The sequence below is a fragment of the Chiloscyllium plagiosum genome, unplaced genomic scaffold, assembly GCF_037043375.1.
Source record: "Chiloscyllium plagiosum isolate Xiang-an unplaced genomic scaffold, Cpla_swu_hap1 HiC_scaffold_16, whole genome shotgun sequence".
NCBI classification, from domain to species: Eukaryota; Metazoa; Chordata; class Chondrichthyes; order Orectolobiformes; family Hemiscylliidae; genus Chiloscyllium; species Chiloscyllium plagiosum.
Genome location: NW_028270154.1, coordinates 41259531 through 41275041, shown reverse-complemented (window position 1 = coordinate 41275041; position 15511 = coordinate 41259531). Strand labels below are relative to the sequence as shown.

The 15511-nt window shown below is 39.7% G+C and overlaps 1 protein-coding gene and 1 pseudogene across 17 annotated transcripts in view; one reads left to right on the top strand and one right to left on the bottom strand.

The window, feature by feature from the left end:
• The window catches only part of LOC122556624 (kelch-like protein 3), a 120144-nt gene that overhangs the window by 45202 nt on the left and 59431 nt on the right, over nucleotides 1-15511 (top strand). For all 17 annotated transcript variants that reach the window (XR_006313588.2, XM_087995316.1, XM_043703545.2 and 14 more), the window contains one exon: nucleotides 5166-5328. Coding sequence is in view for 16 of the 17 variants with exons in the window: in XM_087995316.1 (XP_087851442.1) it covers nucleotides 5166-5328 (163 nt within the window). In the remaining variant the exon portion in view is untranslated. The remainder of the gene's footprint in view (nucleotides 1-5165; nucleotides 5329-15511) is intronic.
• On the bottom strand, nucleotides 2668-3730 carry LOC122556963 (small ribosomal subunit protein uS3 pseudogene; annotated as a pseudogene).

The window sequence follows — 15511 nt, the reverse complement described above, 5'->3', positions numbered from 1 at the left end:
TTTCCCTTTATTCCTGTTGACTAATAATTTTGAAGGGCTCCTTGATTCTACACTCAGTCAAGTAATGTCTGCATGTCAGGAAAGTAATGTTTATCCCCCTTTGGAATTCACCTGTTTTGACCACCAAAGGTGTAATGAAGTCTGGAGCCAAGTGGCTCTGTTGAGTGCAAACTTGAATCTCCATGAGCATGTTATTTATGAATAATGCTTATGAACAATTTGGCATGAGTGCGCTGCTAGTTCTAGAGCACAAGTCTTCTGTGCATAGCCATGATGTTTGGGATCATTGGATAGAGCAATACATTCAGCTGCTCCTTGACATAATCTCGTGCTGAAGACTGGCCTTTGTTAATGTGGGGGAATTAGCAGCTTTTCCTTTACTCACTTGTGAGGTTTGGGCGTTGCTGACTGGGCCACCATTTATTGCCTATCCCTAGTTACCCTTGAGAAGATGCTGGAGAACTGCCTTTTTTGAACTGCTGCAGTGTATGTGCTGTAGGTAGACCCGTAATACTGTTAAAAGGAAATTCCAGGATTTTGACCTGATGACACTGAAGGAATGGCATTATATTTCCAAGTCAGGATAGAGTGTAGCTTGGAGGGGAGCTTGCAGGTGATAGTGTTTCCATATATTTGCTGTCCTTTTAGATGAAAGTCATGGACGGTTTGGACCGAAGGGTCTGTTTCCATGCTGTACATCTCTAAGACTGTATGGTTGTGCGTTTGGAAGGTGCTGTCCAAGGATCTTTGGTGAATTTCTGCAATGCATTTTGTAATTTGTACGCACAACTGCTACTGAGCATTGGTGGTGGAGGGAGTGAAGATCTGTGGGTGTGGTGCTCATCAAGCACTCTGCTCTATCCTGAATGATGTCAAGCTTCTTGAGTGTTGTTGGAGCTGCAAGTAGAGAGTATTCTATTACAATCCTGACTTATGCTGTGTAGCTGGTGCATTGGCTTTGGGGAGTGTGGAGGTTAGTTAATCAACACAGCATTCTGAGCCTTTGACCTGCTCTTGTAGCTACTGTGTTTATATGACAAGTCCAGTTGAGCTTCTGGTCAACAATAACCCCTCAGGATGTTGATAGTGGGGATTCAGTGATGGAGACATCATTGAATGTCATGGGATGGTGGTTAGATTGTGTCTCTTATTGGAGATATTCATTGCCTGGCATTTCTGTGGTACGAATAATACTTGTATGCCCCAGTCTGGGTCCTTTCTGGATCTTATGGCATTTTAACATGGACTGTTTCAGTATGTGACGAGTTGTGAAACCTGCTGATCATTGTTCAACCATCAACAAGCATTCCAATTCTGACCACCTGATGAATTGAAGGTTATTGATAAAGCAACTGGAGATGGTTGGGTCTAGAACACCACCCTGAGGAATTCATGCAGAGGTGTCGTGGAGTGGAGTTGACTGACCTTCAGCAACCTTAACTATCTTCCGATATGTCAATTATAATTCCAATCAATGGAGGGTTTGACTTTTATTTGTATTGATTCTAATTTTGCTAGGGTTGCTTGATGACACATTAGGTCAAATGTGGCTTTGACCTCAAGGGCAGTCACTCTCACCTCAACTCTGGAATTCAGTTCTTTTGTTTATATTTGAACAAAGACTGTAATGAAGTCAAGAGCTAAGTGGCTCTGGCAGAAACCAAGCAGCACATTATTGCTGAACAGGTGCTGCTTGATAGCACTGTTGCCAACACCTTCCTTCACCTTATTGATGATCAAGGGTAGACTAATGGGGTGATGATTAGCCTTCCTGCCGAAGATGTTCACAAACACTTCAGTCTTCTCTTTTGTCATTGACATGTTGGGCTCTGTCATCATTGAGGTTGGAGTGTCCATGGAGTTCTCTCCTTCTGTTAATTGTTTGGCCACCAGCATTGACAACTGGGTATGGCAAATTTGCAGACCTTTGTTTGGTTTTGGGCATGACTCACACTGTTTATTATGCTGCTTGAGATATTGAATATGCATGTAGACCAGCACTGATGCTGAGTAGCACCAGTGTGTACTATCTACAAGTTGCATTGCAGAAGTTCATCAAAGATCCTCAGTAGTACTGCAAACCTATGACCACTTTCATTTGGAAGGGCAAGGGCAGCAGATACATTGGAAGACCATCAACTCCCAAATTCCCCTCCAACCTACTCACTATCCTGACTTGGAAATATATTACTGTTCTCTCACTATCGCTGGTCAAAATCCTGGAACTCCTCCCCCTCCCCACCCTGTCACATCACAGCAGGTGGACTGCATCAGTTCAAGAAGGCAGCTCACCACCACCTTCTCAAGAACAAGAAGAAACCGGCAATAAATGCTGGCCAGCCAGCGATGCCCACATCCCACAAATGAATAATGTTATCTTTTTACTTTTCTCAATTGCAGTCGATACAATCCTAGCCTTTCCTCCATAGGAAGCCCAGCCCATTTGGAATATTAGTCTAGTAAACCTTTTCTGAAATGCTTCCAATGCATTTCCATCCTTCCAATAAAGTAACTGATGCTTTGCAGTACACCGGTGCCCTGTATAACTGAAGCATAACTTGCCTGCTTTATATTCCATTCTTCTCAACATAGACGAAAACATTGTTTGTTTTCTTTTGTTTTGTTTGAACAAATACAGGAAGTTCGAAATTGCTCTTCAGTGTTGATTCACCAACTATGGTCCAAGCTGCCCCCTGGTTTGCCTCCCTTCTGTTTTGAAATAAATGTAGTTGGCAAGATCACATACTTGGACTCAACAATGCTGACAAGGATCAGGCAGGGGTTTCTTGTGTTCACTTTTACTACTTGGGGCCCATGGCAGCTTGATCTTAACTTTTAATTCCCAACACACCTTGTCTTAGCAATACATGGCATCCAGCTATATCAACATAGCAGTTCATTGGGTACCACTGTGGATTATCAGACCATCAACAAATTGAATGGACTTGACTCTCTGGTCTCGGGCTTTTCTGGAAACCACCACCTTCAGCCTCTATCCTTACTTTCCATAATGAGGCAAAGAACACAATGGCAGGCTTTACAAACTGCTAGGCCTGTTAAAGTGTAGGGATTCTACCTGAGCAATAGCACAAAGCCCTTTAGCGGCAATCTTTTCAGCATATAGCCTCTGGAAACCGAATCACTTCTGAACAGCACAGTCAGTTCACAGATTTAGTTACCTTTCTCACCCAGTATATTTTACCTAAGGGAAGCTGGCATAATCAGTTGCTGTTTATGCACTAAAAAGTTGTCTCTGAGTCTGAAATGCTGTTGCTGCTTCGGGCGGTCTAGCTAGCCTTCAATTCAACATTGCTGATGTGTAATACAATCTTGATTACTCTTTTGTTCTTGTTGAATTTGTTTGAGCTCCTTTTGGCTCGTTGCCTGTGGTTTTACTTTGCCATATAAAATATGTTTTTATACCATCGTGGGTCATCTCATTCAATTTTTTTTCTTTTTGGCTTCCACCAAAGGTCTAAGAAGACCTGTGAAGTCTTCTACCAGTTACCCCTTGACTGGTTGCTTGGCAGTGGTTTCTTCCTACATCAGTTGGAACTTTCTGAATTCCTCCTACCAAGAATATTTTGAGACACGCAATGGGCTCAAATGAAAAGTCTTCATTGTGAATTATGTATACATTGTTAACTGTCTTACATTATTTGAGTTGCCTTGTTACTTGTAATATATCTTTGATCTTGGGAGTTATTCCACCCAGACTATGTAATTTCATTTCTTTGGCCTGTAACTTATATTTCTTCAGCTATTGCATTTGATCTGATAGAACAATGACACTCGACTCTTGATAAAGATTATAATTAATGAGATGTCCATTGACATTAACAAATTTTGTCAAACACAACTCAGTTGAATCACCAATTCTCCCTAGAATGCCTTGATTAGCTTTTCTAATGGTCATTGTTCTAATATCTTGAATTCCTTGTATGTGTAACTGCCATTGTTTCTGTGAAGCAGAAATGATGTAGTACATCTGCATGTTTTCTAAAAACAATCTATAGTTTTACAGAGAGCCTTTTTTTTAGTTAAAGCTGGGCACTGCTTGTGTTTTCCGGATTTTTTTGTTCCACAGTGCTGACAGTTTCTTTTGATACCTGCTGTTTGGTCTACCCTTTTTTTTGGCATGTCATTTCTGACTCTCTGGAGTGTTTATAGTTTATAAGCTTGTGTTTATCCTCTCAGAATATATCTCACAGTCTTCTTGATGTTTGCTTCCAGAACAATTTGAAGAGCTTTGTCTGAAATTAAATCATCTTGGATATATAAATCTCACAAGCCTCATCAATAATTCTGTCTGTAGTGAATCTTGATTTCAAAGCTTCAGAGATGCAATTTTCCACCAACGTGTAGAGATCATTAATTAAATTTATCTACAGATTCCTATGAATGCTAAACATCTCTGTTTAAATCTTACCCTTTCAAGAATTTTGCTTTTACTCTGATTAAAGTAATTATCAGGAGCGTGAAAAAGTTTTTCACAGGTACCTCTGCCTAAATTTATATTTTGGTGATTTATAACATAAGCCACTGAAGGTTCTCTTCAATTCAGCAGTGTATTTATTTGTTCAGTTTGAGATTAATTAAATTTCAAAGCAATACTGTACCTTAAAAGCTGTTTTTTCTAAGATATCCAATCCTGTTCTGTTTGACTGATCTAACACTAAACCTTTAAGGTATGATTTCTTCTTCAATTTTCCTAATATGGTGATTATTCTTCCTTTAAAGCTGTTTTAAATCTGTAGTATTTCAATGCTATTTGTAATCTACTGGAATTTCAGATTTAATTTGTAATATGTCAATAATATTTTAATCCTCCTGTAAGATATGAATAATACTGAATGGTAGCTATGTTGTTTTTGAGTCCTTTTCTTTTAATAAGTTCCTAAATTTTATTATAGCAATGCTGTATAATTCCCTTTTTATAAGACCTTTACTAGCTGTTCGTAGAAGTTTTAATTTTCCCTGCAATGGAATTAAAATACCTCATCACTTTTGTGGTTTCCGTTAAATGCAAGAGAATAAGTTTATTTGTGTTATGTATTTGATTATAATATTTTTGAATTGAGAGTTTTTTTTTCTTTAGACAAGAGCGATGCCACACCTTTTGAAGTTTGAGTTTAACTTGCTTTTCGTCCTTTCCTTTTTCCTAGGTGCTTTTACCTGCAGCCAGTCTATTGCAGCTAATGGATGTAAGAACTGCTTGTTGTGATTTTCTGCAATCCCAGTTGCATCCAACCAACTGTCTAGGAATTCGAGCATTTGCAGATGTTCATACGTGTACAGAGCTGCTGGATGAGGCCAATGCATATGCAGGTGGGGACTGTTTGTTTGGGTTTTATTAAAACCTCCAAAACAAAGCACAGAACAATGTAAACGTTTTCTTAATCCTGCATTTTGAAAATCTAACTGCCTTTTTGAACTAATGACAAGTTTTGTTCAAAATACTGTGAATGCTAGAAACTTGAAATATAAACACAGCATACTGGAAATGCATAGGCTGGGTAGCATCTACAGAGAGAGAAACAAAGACACCTTTTCGGGTTGATAATTTTTCATCAAAATTTGGAAACATTAAAGATGTTATTTTTTCAAAAGGGGAAGGGTCGGAAAAGAACAAAAGAAAGAAAATGAAACAAAACCAGAAAATTGTTCAAGAAACTTGACAGGCATGGCAGCATCTGTGGAGAGAAAGCAATGTTAATGATTCTTGTCCAGTGACCCTTCAGAATGTTCTTAACTTTTCCATTTTTTTTTGTCATCCAGGGAGCTCAGGTTGCTATACTTTTTACCCATTGTGGAAATGTTCTTTGACTATGCCCAAGCATTGTCCTCTTTTTTTTTTAAAGGCAGCTGATCATTCAGTTATACTTTGTTTGCCTGTCCCTGATTCTGATTTATCTGAGGCAGATCGGTTTTCACTCCATTAAAATTTGCTATTCCCCAATTACTTATTCTTACTCTGGTTGCTTCTTGCCCTGGTCTATAACCAACTTACGAAACACAGATAGAAACACTGCAATCTTCCTATTCTGTTCAAAACCCAATCACTAAATTGCTATGTCCCTTTACACACTGCTGTCTTCAACCATGACAACAGTAAGCTAACTTTGCATACCAGCAGATTTCAAATTGAGCGTTTAGTGCAGCACTCTAACGTCCAGTCGACAGTACTAGTGCAGCAGTGGAAAATAAAACCATGTCCATCAGGGCACCTGATTGTGATTGGGTCCGCAGATGGAGATGGTCACCAACTCTTTGTCTTGATATTGACTGTAGACTTTCTGACAGGCTTCCCTGTACTCCAAATATTTTGTTGAATGGATCTATCAGTATTGTCTGTATTCTGCGAGGTCATATAGCCCTTCACTGAGTATTTTGCAGCAGAACTTAGTGTGATTTAGCTGTCTGAGCACGTTGATCTGTAGCCTAGCTCAGAAATCATATGGTGTCCTATTTTCCAAAATATGTTTCATTTGCAAAACTTTACAAGCTCCGATTTAGAGTTGACAATTCATCGAGCATGAATTGCTGTTTTACAGATCAGAGTTAGTGAGTTTTGAGAAGATTTGTAGCTCAGGTTGAAGTTTTGGATGTAGGTTTGCTCGCAGAGCTGGAAGGTTTATTTCCAGATGTTTCATTACCCTACTAGATAACATCTTCAGTGGGCCTCAGGCAAAGCAATGCTAAAAATTCCTGCTTTCTATTTGCACGTTTGGGTTTCTTTGGGTTGGTGACATCATTTCCTATGGTGATTATTTCCTGTGGTGAAGTCACTTCCTGTTCTTTTTCTCAGGGGATGGTAGATGAGGTCTGAGTCGATGTGTTTGTTGATAGAGTTCCGGTTGATATGCCATGCCTCTAGGAATTCTCGTGCGTGTCTTTGTTTGGCTTGTCCTAGGATGGATGTGTTGTCCCAGTCAAAGTGGTGTCCTTCCTCATACGTTTGTGAGGATACTAGTGAGAGAGGGTCGTGTCTTTTTGTGGCTAGTTGGCCTACTGAAGGTGTTACCTAATAGGGTAATGAAACGTCTGGAAATGAACCTTCCAGCTCAGCGAGCAAACCTACATCCAACAGATCAGAGTTCCAAACTACAACCATCCTTAGTATAGTATTGTTTCCAAATTCCATTCTTGAAACCATAGCCTTCCTAACCACTGTTTCTAATTTTTGATAATTTAGAAAATAGTCCTTTTACTAATAGCCCAAAATCCATTTGCTGCAATTTTGCCAAAGGTCTAGTGGTCATGGCAATGTATGAGTAATCCAGAGGTCCAAACTGGGGACACCATTTCACCCACCAAGGTAGATGATGAAATATGAATTTAATAAAATCTGGAACAGAAAGCTTGCCAAATGACAACCACGTAACCATGATAGATTTGTAAAATCTTATATGGATCATTAATGGCTTGCAGGGAAGGATTTTTGCTGATCTTATCTGGTCTGGCCTGTATGTGACTCCAGATCCACGATCTGATTGATTCTCAACTGCAACAAAGCCTTTAAAGGAAAGAACTAAAACTGGATGATTACTCAGCATTGGTTTAGGCATTGGAACCAACTATGGCAAACCCAGCCCTACTGACCCTGAACAGTCGTCCTTACTAACATCTGTGAGTTTGTGCCAAATTTTGGGAATAGAGGATGTGGTGGTTTCCACTGATTTTATCAAGCAGCAGTCTGACATAGTTTTACAATCATACTTTACAGATATGTCCCAGACAGTGCCATCACCACTCCTAGGTCTTTTCTGATTTGCTAACATGATAGACCTATCGGAGTTGACAGCAGGCAAATGCAGTTGAGATGGCATTGCCTTTAGAATGCGATGATAGTGCTCCTTTAACAAGGTTATTCTGTCCTTGGCTCTTTTTTCTTAGTGAGGTCATAAAAACAGTGATTCAGAAAGGTCTAGTTTTGAAGATTTTTAGGGCCAGTTTGATCATAGCTAACAGATACTGCCTCAGGCAACAGGCTTTCACCTGATAGATATATTAGATTAGACTAGATTCCCTATAGTATGACCAATAAGTCCATATCGACCCTCTGAAGAGTAACCTACTCAGACCCATTCTCTTATCTTATATATACCCCTGACTAATGGACCTAACACTAGGCAATTTTAGCATGGCCAATTCACCTGTCCTGCTCATCCTTTGGATTGTGGAAGGAAACCGGAGCACCTGTAGGAAACCCACGCAGACATAGGGACAATGTGCAAACTCCACAGTCGCCTGAGGCAGGAATCGAACCCAGGTCCCTGGTGCTGTGAGGCAGCAGTGATAACCACTGAGTCACTATGCTTCCTGGCAACAATTAGCTATAATCAAATTGACCCTAAAACCCTTTAAAACTAGACCTTTCGGAATTGCTGCAAGGAAAACATAACCTTGTTAAAAGAGCAGCATCGTCACAAGAGTCTTCAACATTGACTGTGGGCCATGCAAATTCAAGACATCAGGTTAAACATGGACAAGGAAACCTCCTTTTGATTATGTAGTGCATGTTCAGCAGTCCTCCATGCTGAACTCCATCTGGATGAAGCACTGAAGGTGGCAAGGGTAGAGAGTTAGTTAGTAAGCACCAGTATTGACCAAAGTGACAGAGTTCTAAAAAGCTTGGTTCGTACCCTGTTGGTGGAAGGTAGTGAAAGAACTAATGAGGGAAGACATAACATGACCTTATCCTTCCCTGTCTAGCTTTAGCAAATGCACCTGTCTGTAGCCACATTGGTAGGAGTGATCACTGCAGAATTCTAGGCAAGACAAAGTCCCTTTTGAGGATACCATGCAGCATATTGTATGGCACTATCCTCATGCTAAATGGACAGAATTCACAACTCAATACTGAGCAATTGTGAAGTGTTAGGGCCATCAGCAAACCTCATAGCCCAGAACTTCACCATTACCATCAAACCTGAGGATAAATTCTAGTTTAACAGAAGGATGCAAGAGGGAATGCCAACATCAGGCAGACATAAAAGTGAGGTGTCAAACTGGTGGATTACTTGCAAACTAAGCTGTGGTAGCAACATGTAATAAGAACAACTAAGTGAACCCATAATTAACATACCAGATCTAAACTTTTCAGTCCTGCCACATCTAGTCATGAATGGTGATCGACAATTAAACAACTCACTGAAGGAGCAGAATCACAAATATCTCCATCCTCAAGAATGAAAGATCACAGGACATCAGTGCAAAAGACGAGGTTCATGCATTTGTAACAGTCCTCATCTGGAAGTAATAAATAGATGATCCATCTTGGCCTGTTCTTGAGGTCCCCAGCATGACATGTGCTAGTCTACAGCAAATTTGATTCACTCCACATGATGTCAAGAAATGGCTGAAAGAACTCGATACTGTAAAGTCTGTGGGCCCTGCCAACCTTCTGGCAATCGTACTGAGGATGTATTTTCTAGCACGAGCAGTGCTTCAGGTCAAGTTGTTTCAGTGCAGCTACAATACTGACCCAGGTATGTCATATCCCAAAGAAGTAGGAAAAATCCAACCTAACCAATTACCATCTTATCCATTGATTCACCATTGATCATCAGCAAAGTGATGCAAGAGGCCAACAACAGTGCAGTCATGCAGTACTATGAAGTGCTAACCTGCTCACCTGAGCTCAGTTTGTGTTTTGCCGGGACCATTCAGCACCTGACCTCATTACAACCTTGGTACAACATAGGCAAAAGCACTAAACTCCAGAGATGAACTCCACACATCAAGGCTGTGTTTGACTAACTGGGTCTTCAAGGAATCAGCAAAACTGGAAACAATGTGAATTGGGACGTGGGGTGAAATTCTGTTAGTTGGGATCATACCTTGTACAAAGGAAGATGGCTATGGTCATTGGAAGTCACTGTGTTCCTCAGGGTTGTGCCCTAATCTCTCACATCTTCAGCTACATCGTTCATAAGGTTATCACATCTTCAGCTGTAATGTCAGAGATGAGGGTGTTCACTGCTGATTACAAATGACGAACATTTTGCAATGCTTCAGATACTGAAGTTGTTCAAGTCTACGTGAAGCAAGACCTGGACAGCATCCAGGCTTGATCTTTAAGTGCCAAGAAACATTTATGCCCCCACATGCAATGCAGTGATTATCTCCAGCAAGTGAACTTTGCCTCTTGACCTTCATTGGCATTGTCATCGTTGAATTGTCTACTATCAACATCCTGGTGTTACTGTTGAATAGAAACTGGATTGGACTAGCTGTATAAATGGCCGAAAGGGTAAGTCAGATGCTAGGAATTCTCAGCAAATAAATCGTCCTGCCTCCACAGTGCCTGACCATCTACAAGGCACCTGTCAAGAGTGTGATAGAATATTCAACATTTGCTTAGATTGTTGCAACTTCAACAACACTTGAGCTTGACTCATCCAGCCCACTTGATGGAACCCTGTCTGCTACTTTGAATATTCAGTCCCCACAGCAATATGTAGCATCCACAGAATGCACTGCAGCAACTTATAAATACGCCTTTGATAGCATCTTCCAAGCCCACAAGCTCTACTAGTTAGAAAGACAAGGGCAGCAGATGCATGGGAACAGCACCACTTGAAGTATGTCACAGAGTCTAACTGCTGGTTTTATATCATGGCACTCTGCTCCCACTACCTAATAAACAAATGTCGGAAGGGTTTTCTAGTCCCCTGCAGATATGCAACTTCTCTCCTCATTTGTATTTTCCTCTCCAGACCTCCAATGCAGCATGGAAAACTTTGTAACTATGTCACGCCATTCTGTCTTTCCAGCTGACAAGTTACTATCGGTGCCTGCTCCAGCCACGATATACCTCCCCTTTAAGAGGTGTAGCAGGATTTAATGGGGCTGACCACCAACTATAATATTGCTCCTTGCTCAGACTAGCAAAACAACACAGAAATCATTTATAAAGGAGCAGCAGAAACTTGGCTCAGTGCCTGCATTTCAGTCAATGGATAATCGTGCTCTGCAACCCCTACCTCAGGTTTTCAAGGTTGTCAATTTACTAGTTTGTCTTCCAAAGAATGTATTTTTTTCAACGCCTTCTGATATAAAATATTACATTCTATTTTAGTTTTCCTACCTAATGACTAAATATTTTGAGAAAAATAAACTTAAAGATTGTAATTTTGCCAATTTTTTTTTGTTGGCACTCCTGTTCAAAAGGTTTTCAAAGAAGCATTTAAATTCAGTTCCTGAAAAATATGTGAAATTGCTTTGTCATGGAGCATATGTCAGGTAGTTTGTTACTTAAACTAATATTTGTAACTTGGATAGTTCTAAGGAAAGCGAGCTTAGAGAAAGAAAAATCAAACTGTTTGCATTCCTGATGGAATTTAAACTGCAAGGCATAACTTGCAGTTAAGCACCTCCACGCAGTTTTGTTCCGCACCTCACTCTTCTGGGTGTGCCCTTGTTTCTAAAAGTTTAGTTCCCAGTGGCTGCCAATGAAATATTTTGTATCCTATTTATATGTCCTGTTTTCTTCAAGTCTGCATTCCATGTTATATTAAAAATATGGATTAGGTATGATATCAAGCTACCCGTCTTCCTTTGGTACTATGACATATATTGAATAGGTTTGAACATTAAGGTGTTCAATTATGCATAGGTGATATAATTATGCATAAATTAGTCAAGTTGTGTAATTTGCTACACAGAGGTGAATTTCTACTGTTTAATAATTAGGAAACCATTTCTTGAATCTAGCTGGTCTGATGCGAGTTCCGTGATACTGTAGGTCAACATTAATGGTACTGAATTCTCTGTAATACATGACTTTACACACACTACATGATGCAATTAACATTCTTTGGATTTTGCTTAAACCCTTGCATACTGCTGTATAACTTTTGGATTTTACTTGAAATCAATTTTTAAAGTTTTATTCAAACCAAACGAATATTATGTAAACAGCTTGTGAACTGGTCTAAGTAGATTTAAAATCAACGAGGTAGGGCTTTTGTCTGAAACGTCGATTTCGCTGCTCGTTGGATGCTGCCTGAACTGCTGTGCTCTTCCAGCACCACTGATCCAGAATCTAAGTAGATTTAATACAAGAGGAGAAAGTGAGGTCTGCAGATGCTGGAGATCAGAGCTGGAAATGTGTTGCTGGAAAAGCGCAGCAGGTCAGGCAGCATCCAGGGAACAGGAGAATCGACGTTTCGGGCATAAGCCCTTCTTCAGGAATCCATTCCTGAAGAAGGGCTTATGCCCGAAACGTCGATTCTCCTGTTCCCTGGATGCTGCCTGACCTGCTGCGCTTTTCCAGCAACACATTTCCAGATTTAATACAACACCAGTCAATGGCATTTAAGATATTTTCCTAATCAACCTGATCTGGAGCATGTGGGATTTGCACCCTGGATTCCAGGTTCAGAGTTAGGGATGCGCTACAGGAACCCCAACAGTGGCATTTAATATTTAGCATTATTAAGGATTGCTCACACTCTACAGGACTCTGATTAGGCCAGCTTTGAATGCAGGTCATTCTGCTAGAATGTGCATTTTGTTAACGTGCATTCACTGCAACATGATAAATTGGGGACACTGTTTCTAAAGCTTGAACTTTTCAAATGTTTGTTGGCTGTAATGCGATTACATAGCCAACACTTTAAGCAATGTTTCTAAAGCATGATTTTTCTATAATGAGAGGTTGCACAAGAATGCAACTATTGCGTTATAGAAGAAATACCTATACACCTATTTTCAGTTTAGGCACAGATTGGGAAAGTAATGAAATTGACAGTGTGAAGATCCTCCATATTTAATATTTCTTGGACTTGAGTTTTGAAATTTTGTGAAAAAATAGATTCATTTCAGGTTTAGTGAAATTACCTGTTGTGGTTTCTTTTAAGAGGTTGGTGAACGGTCTCTGTGGACACTGGAGATATTTTTACCAAGGTTTTCTAGAAATCGCAACTCATGATAGTTGCTTATTGTGCTGCAGACTTCTCTCAACTAAATAGAGAGTACTTTGGTATCTGGAAAACTGTAGGGAATCTAATCTAATCTAATCTAATCTAATCTAATCAGTGACAACATAAGAATTTTCTATGCCTTATCCTTTTTGTCTTCAAGAATATTTCTAATGACTAGAAAGATGTTTTGCTTTGATGTGAAGCTCTGCAGAGATATTCTTTTTTCCTAAAGAGTGTTTGTATCTGCACTTTGGTGTTATTTTAGAGGGATAAACCTTTACCCTTTCATTTTGCAGATTGTTAACCAGTTATTGTATCTTCATTTAATAAGATTTGTTTTGTTAATGAACCAGTAATTGCATTCAGTAAAGAAAACTGGTTGATGGATCTTGTTATTTAAAACTTATTTATAGGTAAGGTACTTAATTGGTTAACTTTGTAACTGGGTAATATGTTTTTGAGTATTGCTGGAAATAAACATGCTTTGTAGGTACTTTTTGCCTTGTACTCATCAGGACAATTGATAAAAGTACCAATTTGAGGGGAAAACCAACATTTATGAGAGAAGAGTACTAATTGGTTAATAAGTGGTTTCCATTTGGTAAAGGTGTTATCCTAGAGAATGCATTCATAAATGGTGAGTGACCGTTAAATGTTAGGCTTTCTATAAATTTTAAGACAGATAAATTGATTCTGATTGTTGACCTAAGAAATGAAACGGTGAATTCAGTCATCTATTTTGTTGAGTTGAAAGAAAAGCAGTATGTCTATATGTGTTCTTTCTGTTAGTACATAGGGACAGATGTAGAAGTGTGGAGCTTCCAGCACCTGCCAAGCACATGCAGGAATTTACATAGCAAACCCAGTTGCCAATCTTAAATTTGTTGTCATTGTAATTCTTCACACCTTAAGGACAATCAAATAATTTAAATAAAGCCTGGCAGTTAATTGCTGATCGTAAGAAATGGTGCATTCTCAATGGTAGCACCTCTACAAATCAGTATTTACCTCTCATGTGTTATAAATGTTAGTTTCACCATTGAATTGATATTCTTGCAAATTGCTCTGCGTGCAGGACAAAAAGCTTTGTCAAATTTAACTTTTTCACTGTAATACTAGAATTCTGTACTACGAAAAGGCTAAACAGAATAAAAATATATGTTGTGACCTATTGAATAGTGGGACTACAGCAAGAATGAATATCTCCAGTGTCATTCATAACAGTGGGAAGGATATGGATTCTGGTATGGACTGAGCATAATTTCTTCAATGTTTCTTAACTGGAAGAGATTATGGGTCATCTATAATTGGTGTGGGACAAATACAAAGCAACAAAAATGTTGTGGAGGGATGAAGAGAGTGGGTGGAAAAGTAGAAGTGAAGTCCCATGCCTGCAGAGATAGTCTATACTCTGTGAGGTAAAGAAAAGTCCAGTGATGCATTCTTGGGAAACTCGGGGTAATAGTACAAGGGTAGGCAGAGGAGCAGTTGATGGAGATGTTCTGTGTTTGACTGGTATGTAAGTTGAAGTAAGTGAAGATAATCTCACTGAACATGCCTCTCACTAATATTGCAACGCATCAGGATTCTAGTTTAATTGTTTTCCCACCTAAAATCTTTATCTTGATTACACGCTTTGTCTTGACTCCTGTGTGATGATCCATTAGTAAAATGGTAAATATCTTTCATCTGTCCGCTTTTCCTATCAGCATTTTTGTATTCTCTTGTGGGACGTGGGGGGCACTTGCTGTTCCAGCATTATTGCCCATCCCTATTTGCCCTTGAGAAGGTGATCATGAGCTTCCTTGTGAACTGCTGCAGTCCATCTACTGTAGGTAGACCCACAATGCCCGTAGGGAGGGAATTTCATAATTCTGACACTAAGGCAGTGCAATATTTTCCGAATCCGGATGGAGGTTAGCTTGTCGAGGAACTCCTGGGTGATGATGTTCCCATGTATCTGTTGTCCTTGTCTTTCTAAGTGGAAGTGACTCTGTTTGGAAGGTGTTATCCAAAGATTTAGTGAATTTCTGCAGGGCATCTTCTGGATAGTCGTCTTAGTAGTATAGGTAGGTAGCAGAGACTGTAGATCCTTGTGAACTTAGTGCTAATCAAATATACTGCTTTGTCCCGAATGCTCAAAGGTGTGTTCAGTGTTATTGGATCTCTCATCTAGGCAAGTGGGGAGTATTCTATCTCACCCCTGATTTGTAGATCATGGATAGACTTCAGGGAGTCAGACAGTAAGTAACTCACTGCAGTATTCCTAGCCTCAAATGTGCTCTTGTAGCCACTATATTTATGACAAGCCTGGATCAGTTTCTTCTGATCAGTCCCCACGATGTTGATTGTCCAGGGTTCAGTGATTGTAACACCATTGAATGTCAAGAGACAATGGTTGTCTGTCTCTTTATTGGAGATGGCCATAGCTTGGCATTTGTGTGGCGCGAATGTTATTTGTTGCTTGTCATCCCAAACCTGGACGTTTTCCAGGTCGTCTTGTATTTGAACATGGACTGCTTTTGGCTCTCAGGAGTCGTGAATAGTGCTGAACATTGTGTAATCATCAGCGAACATTCACC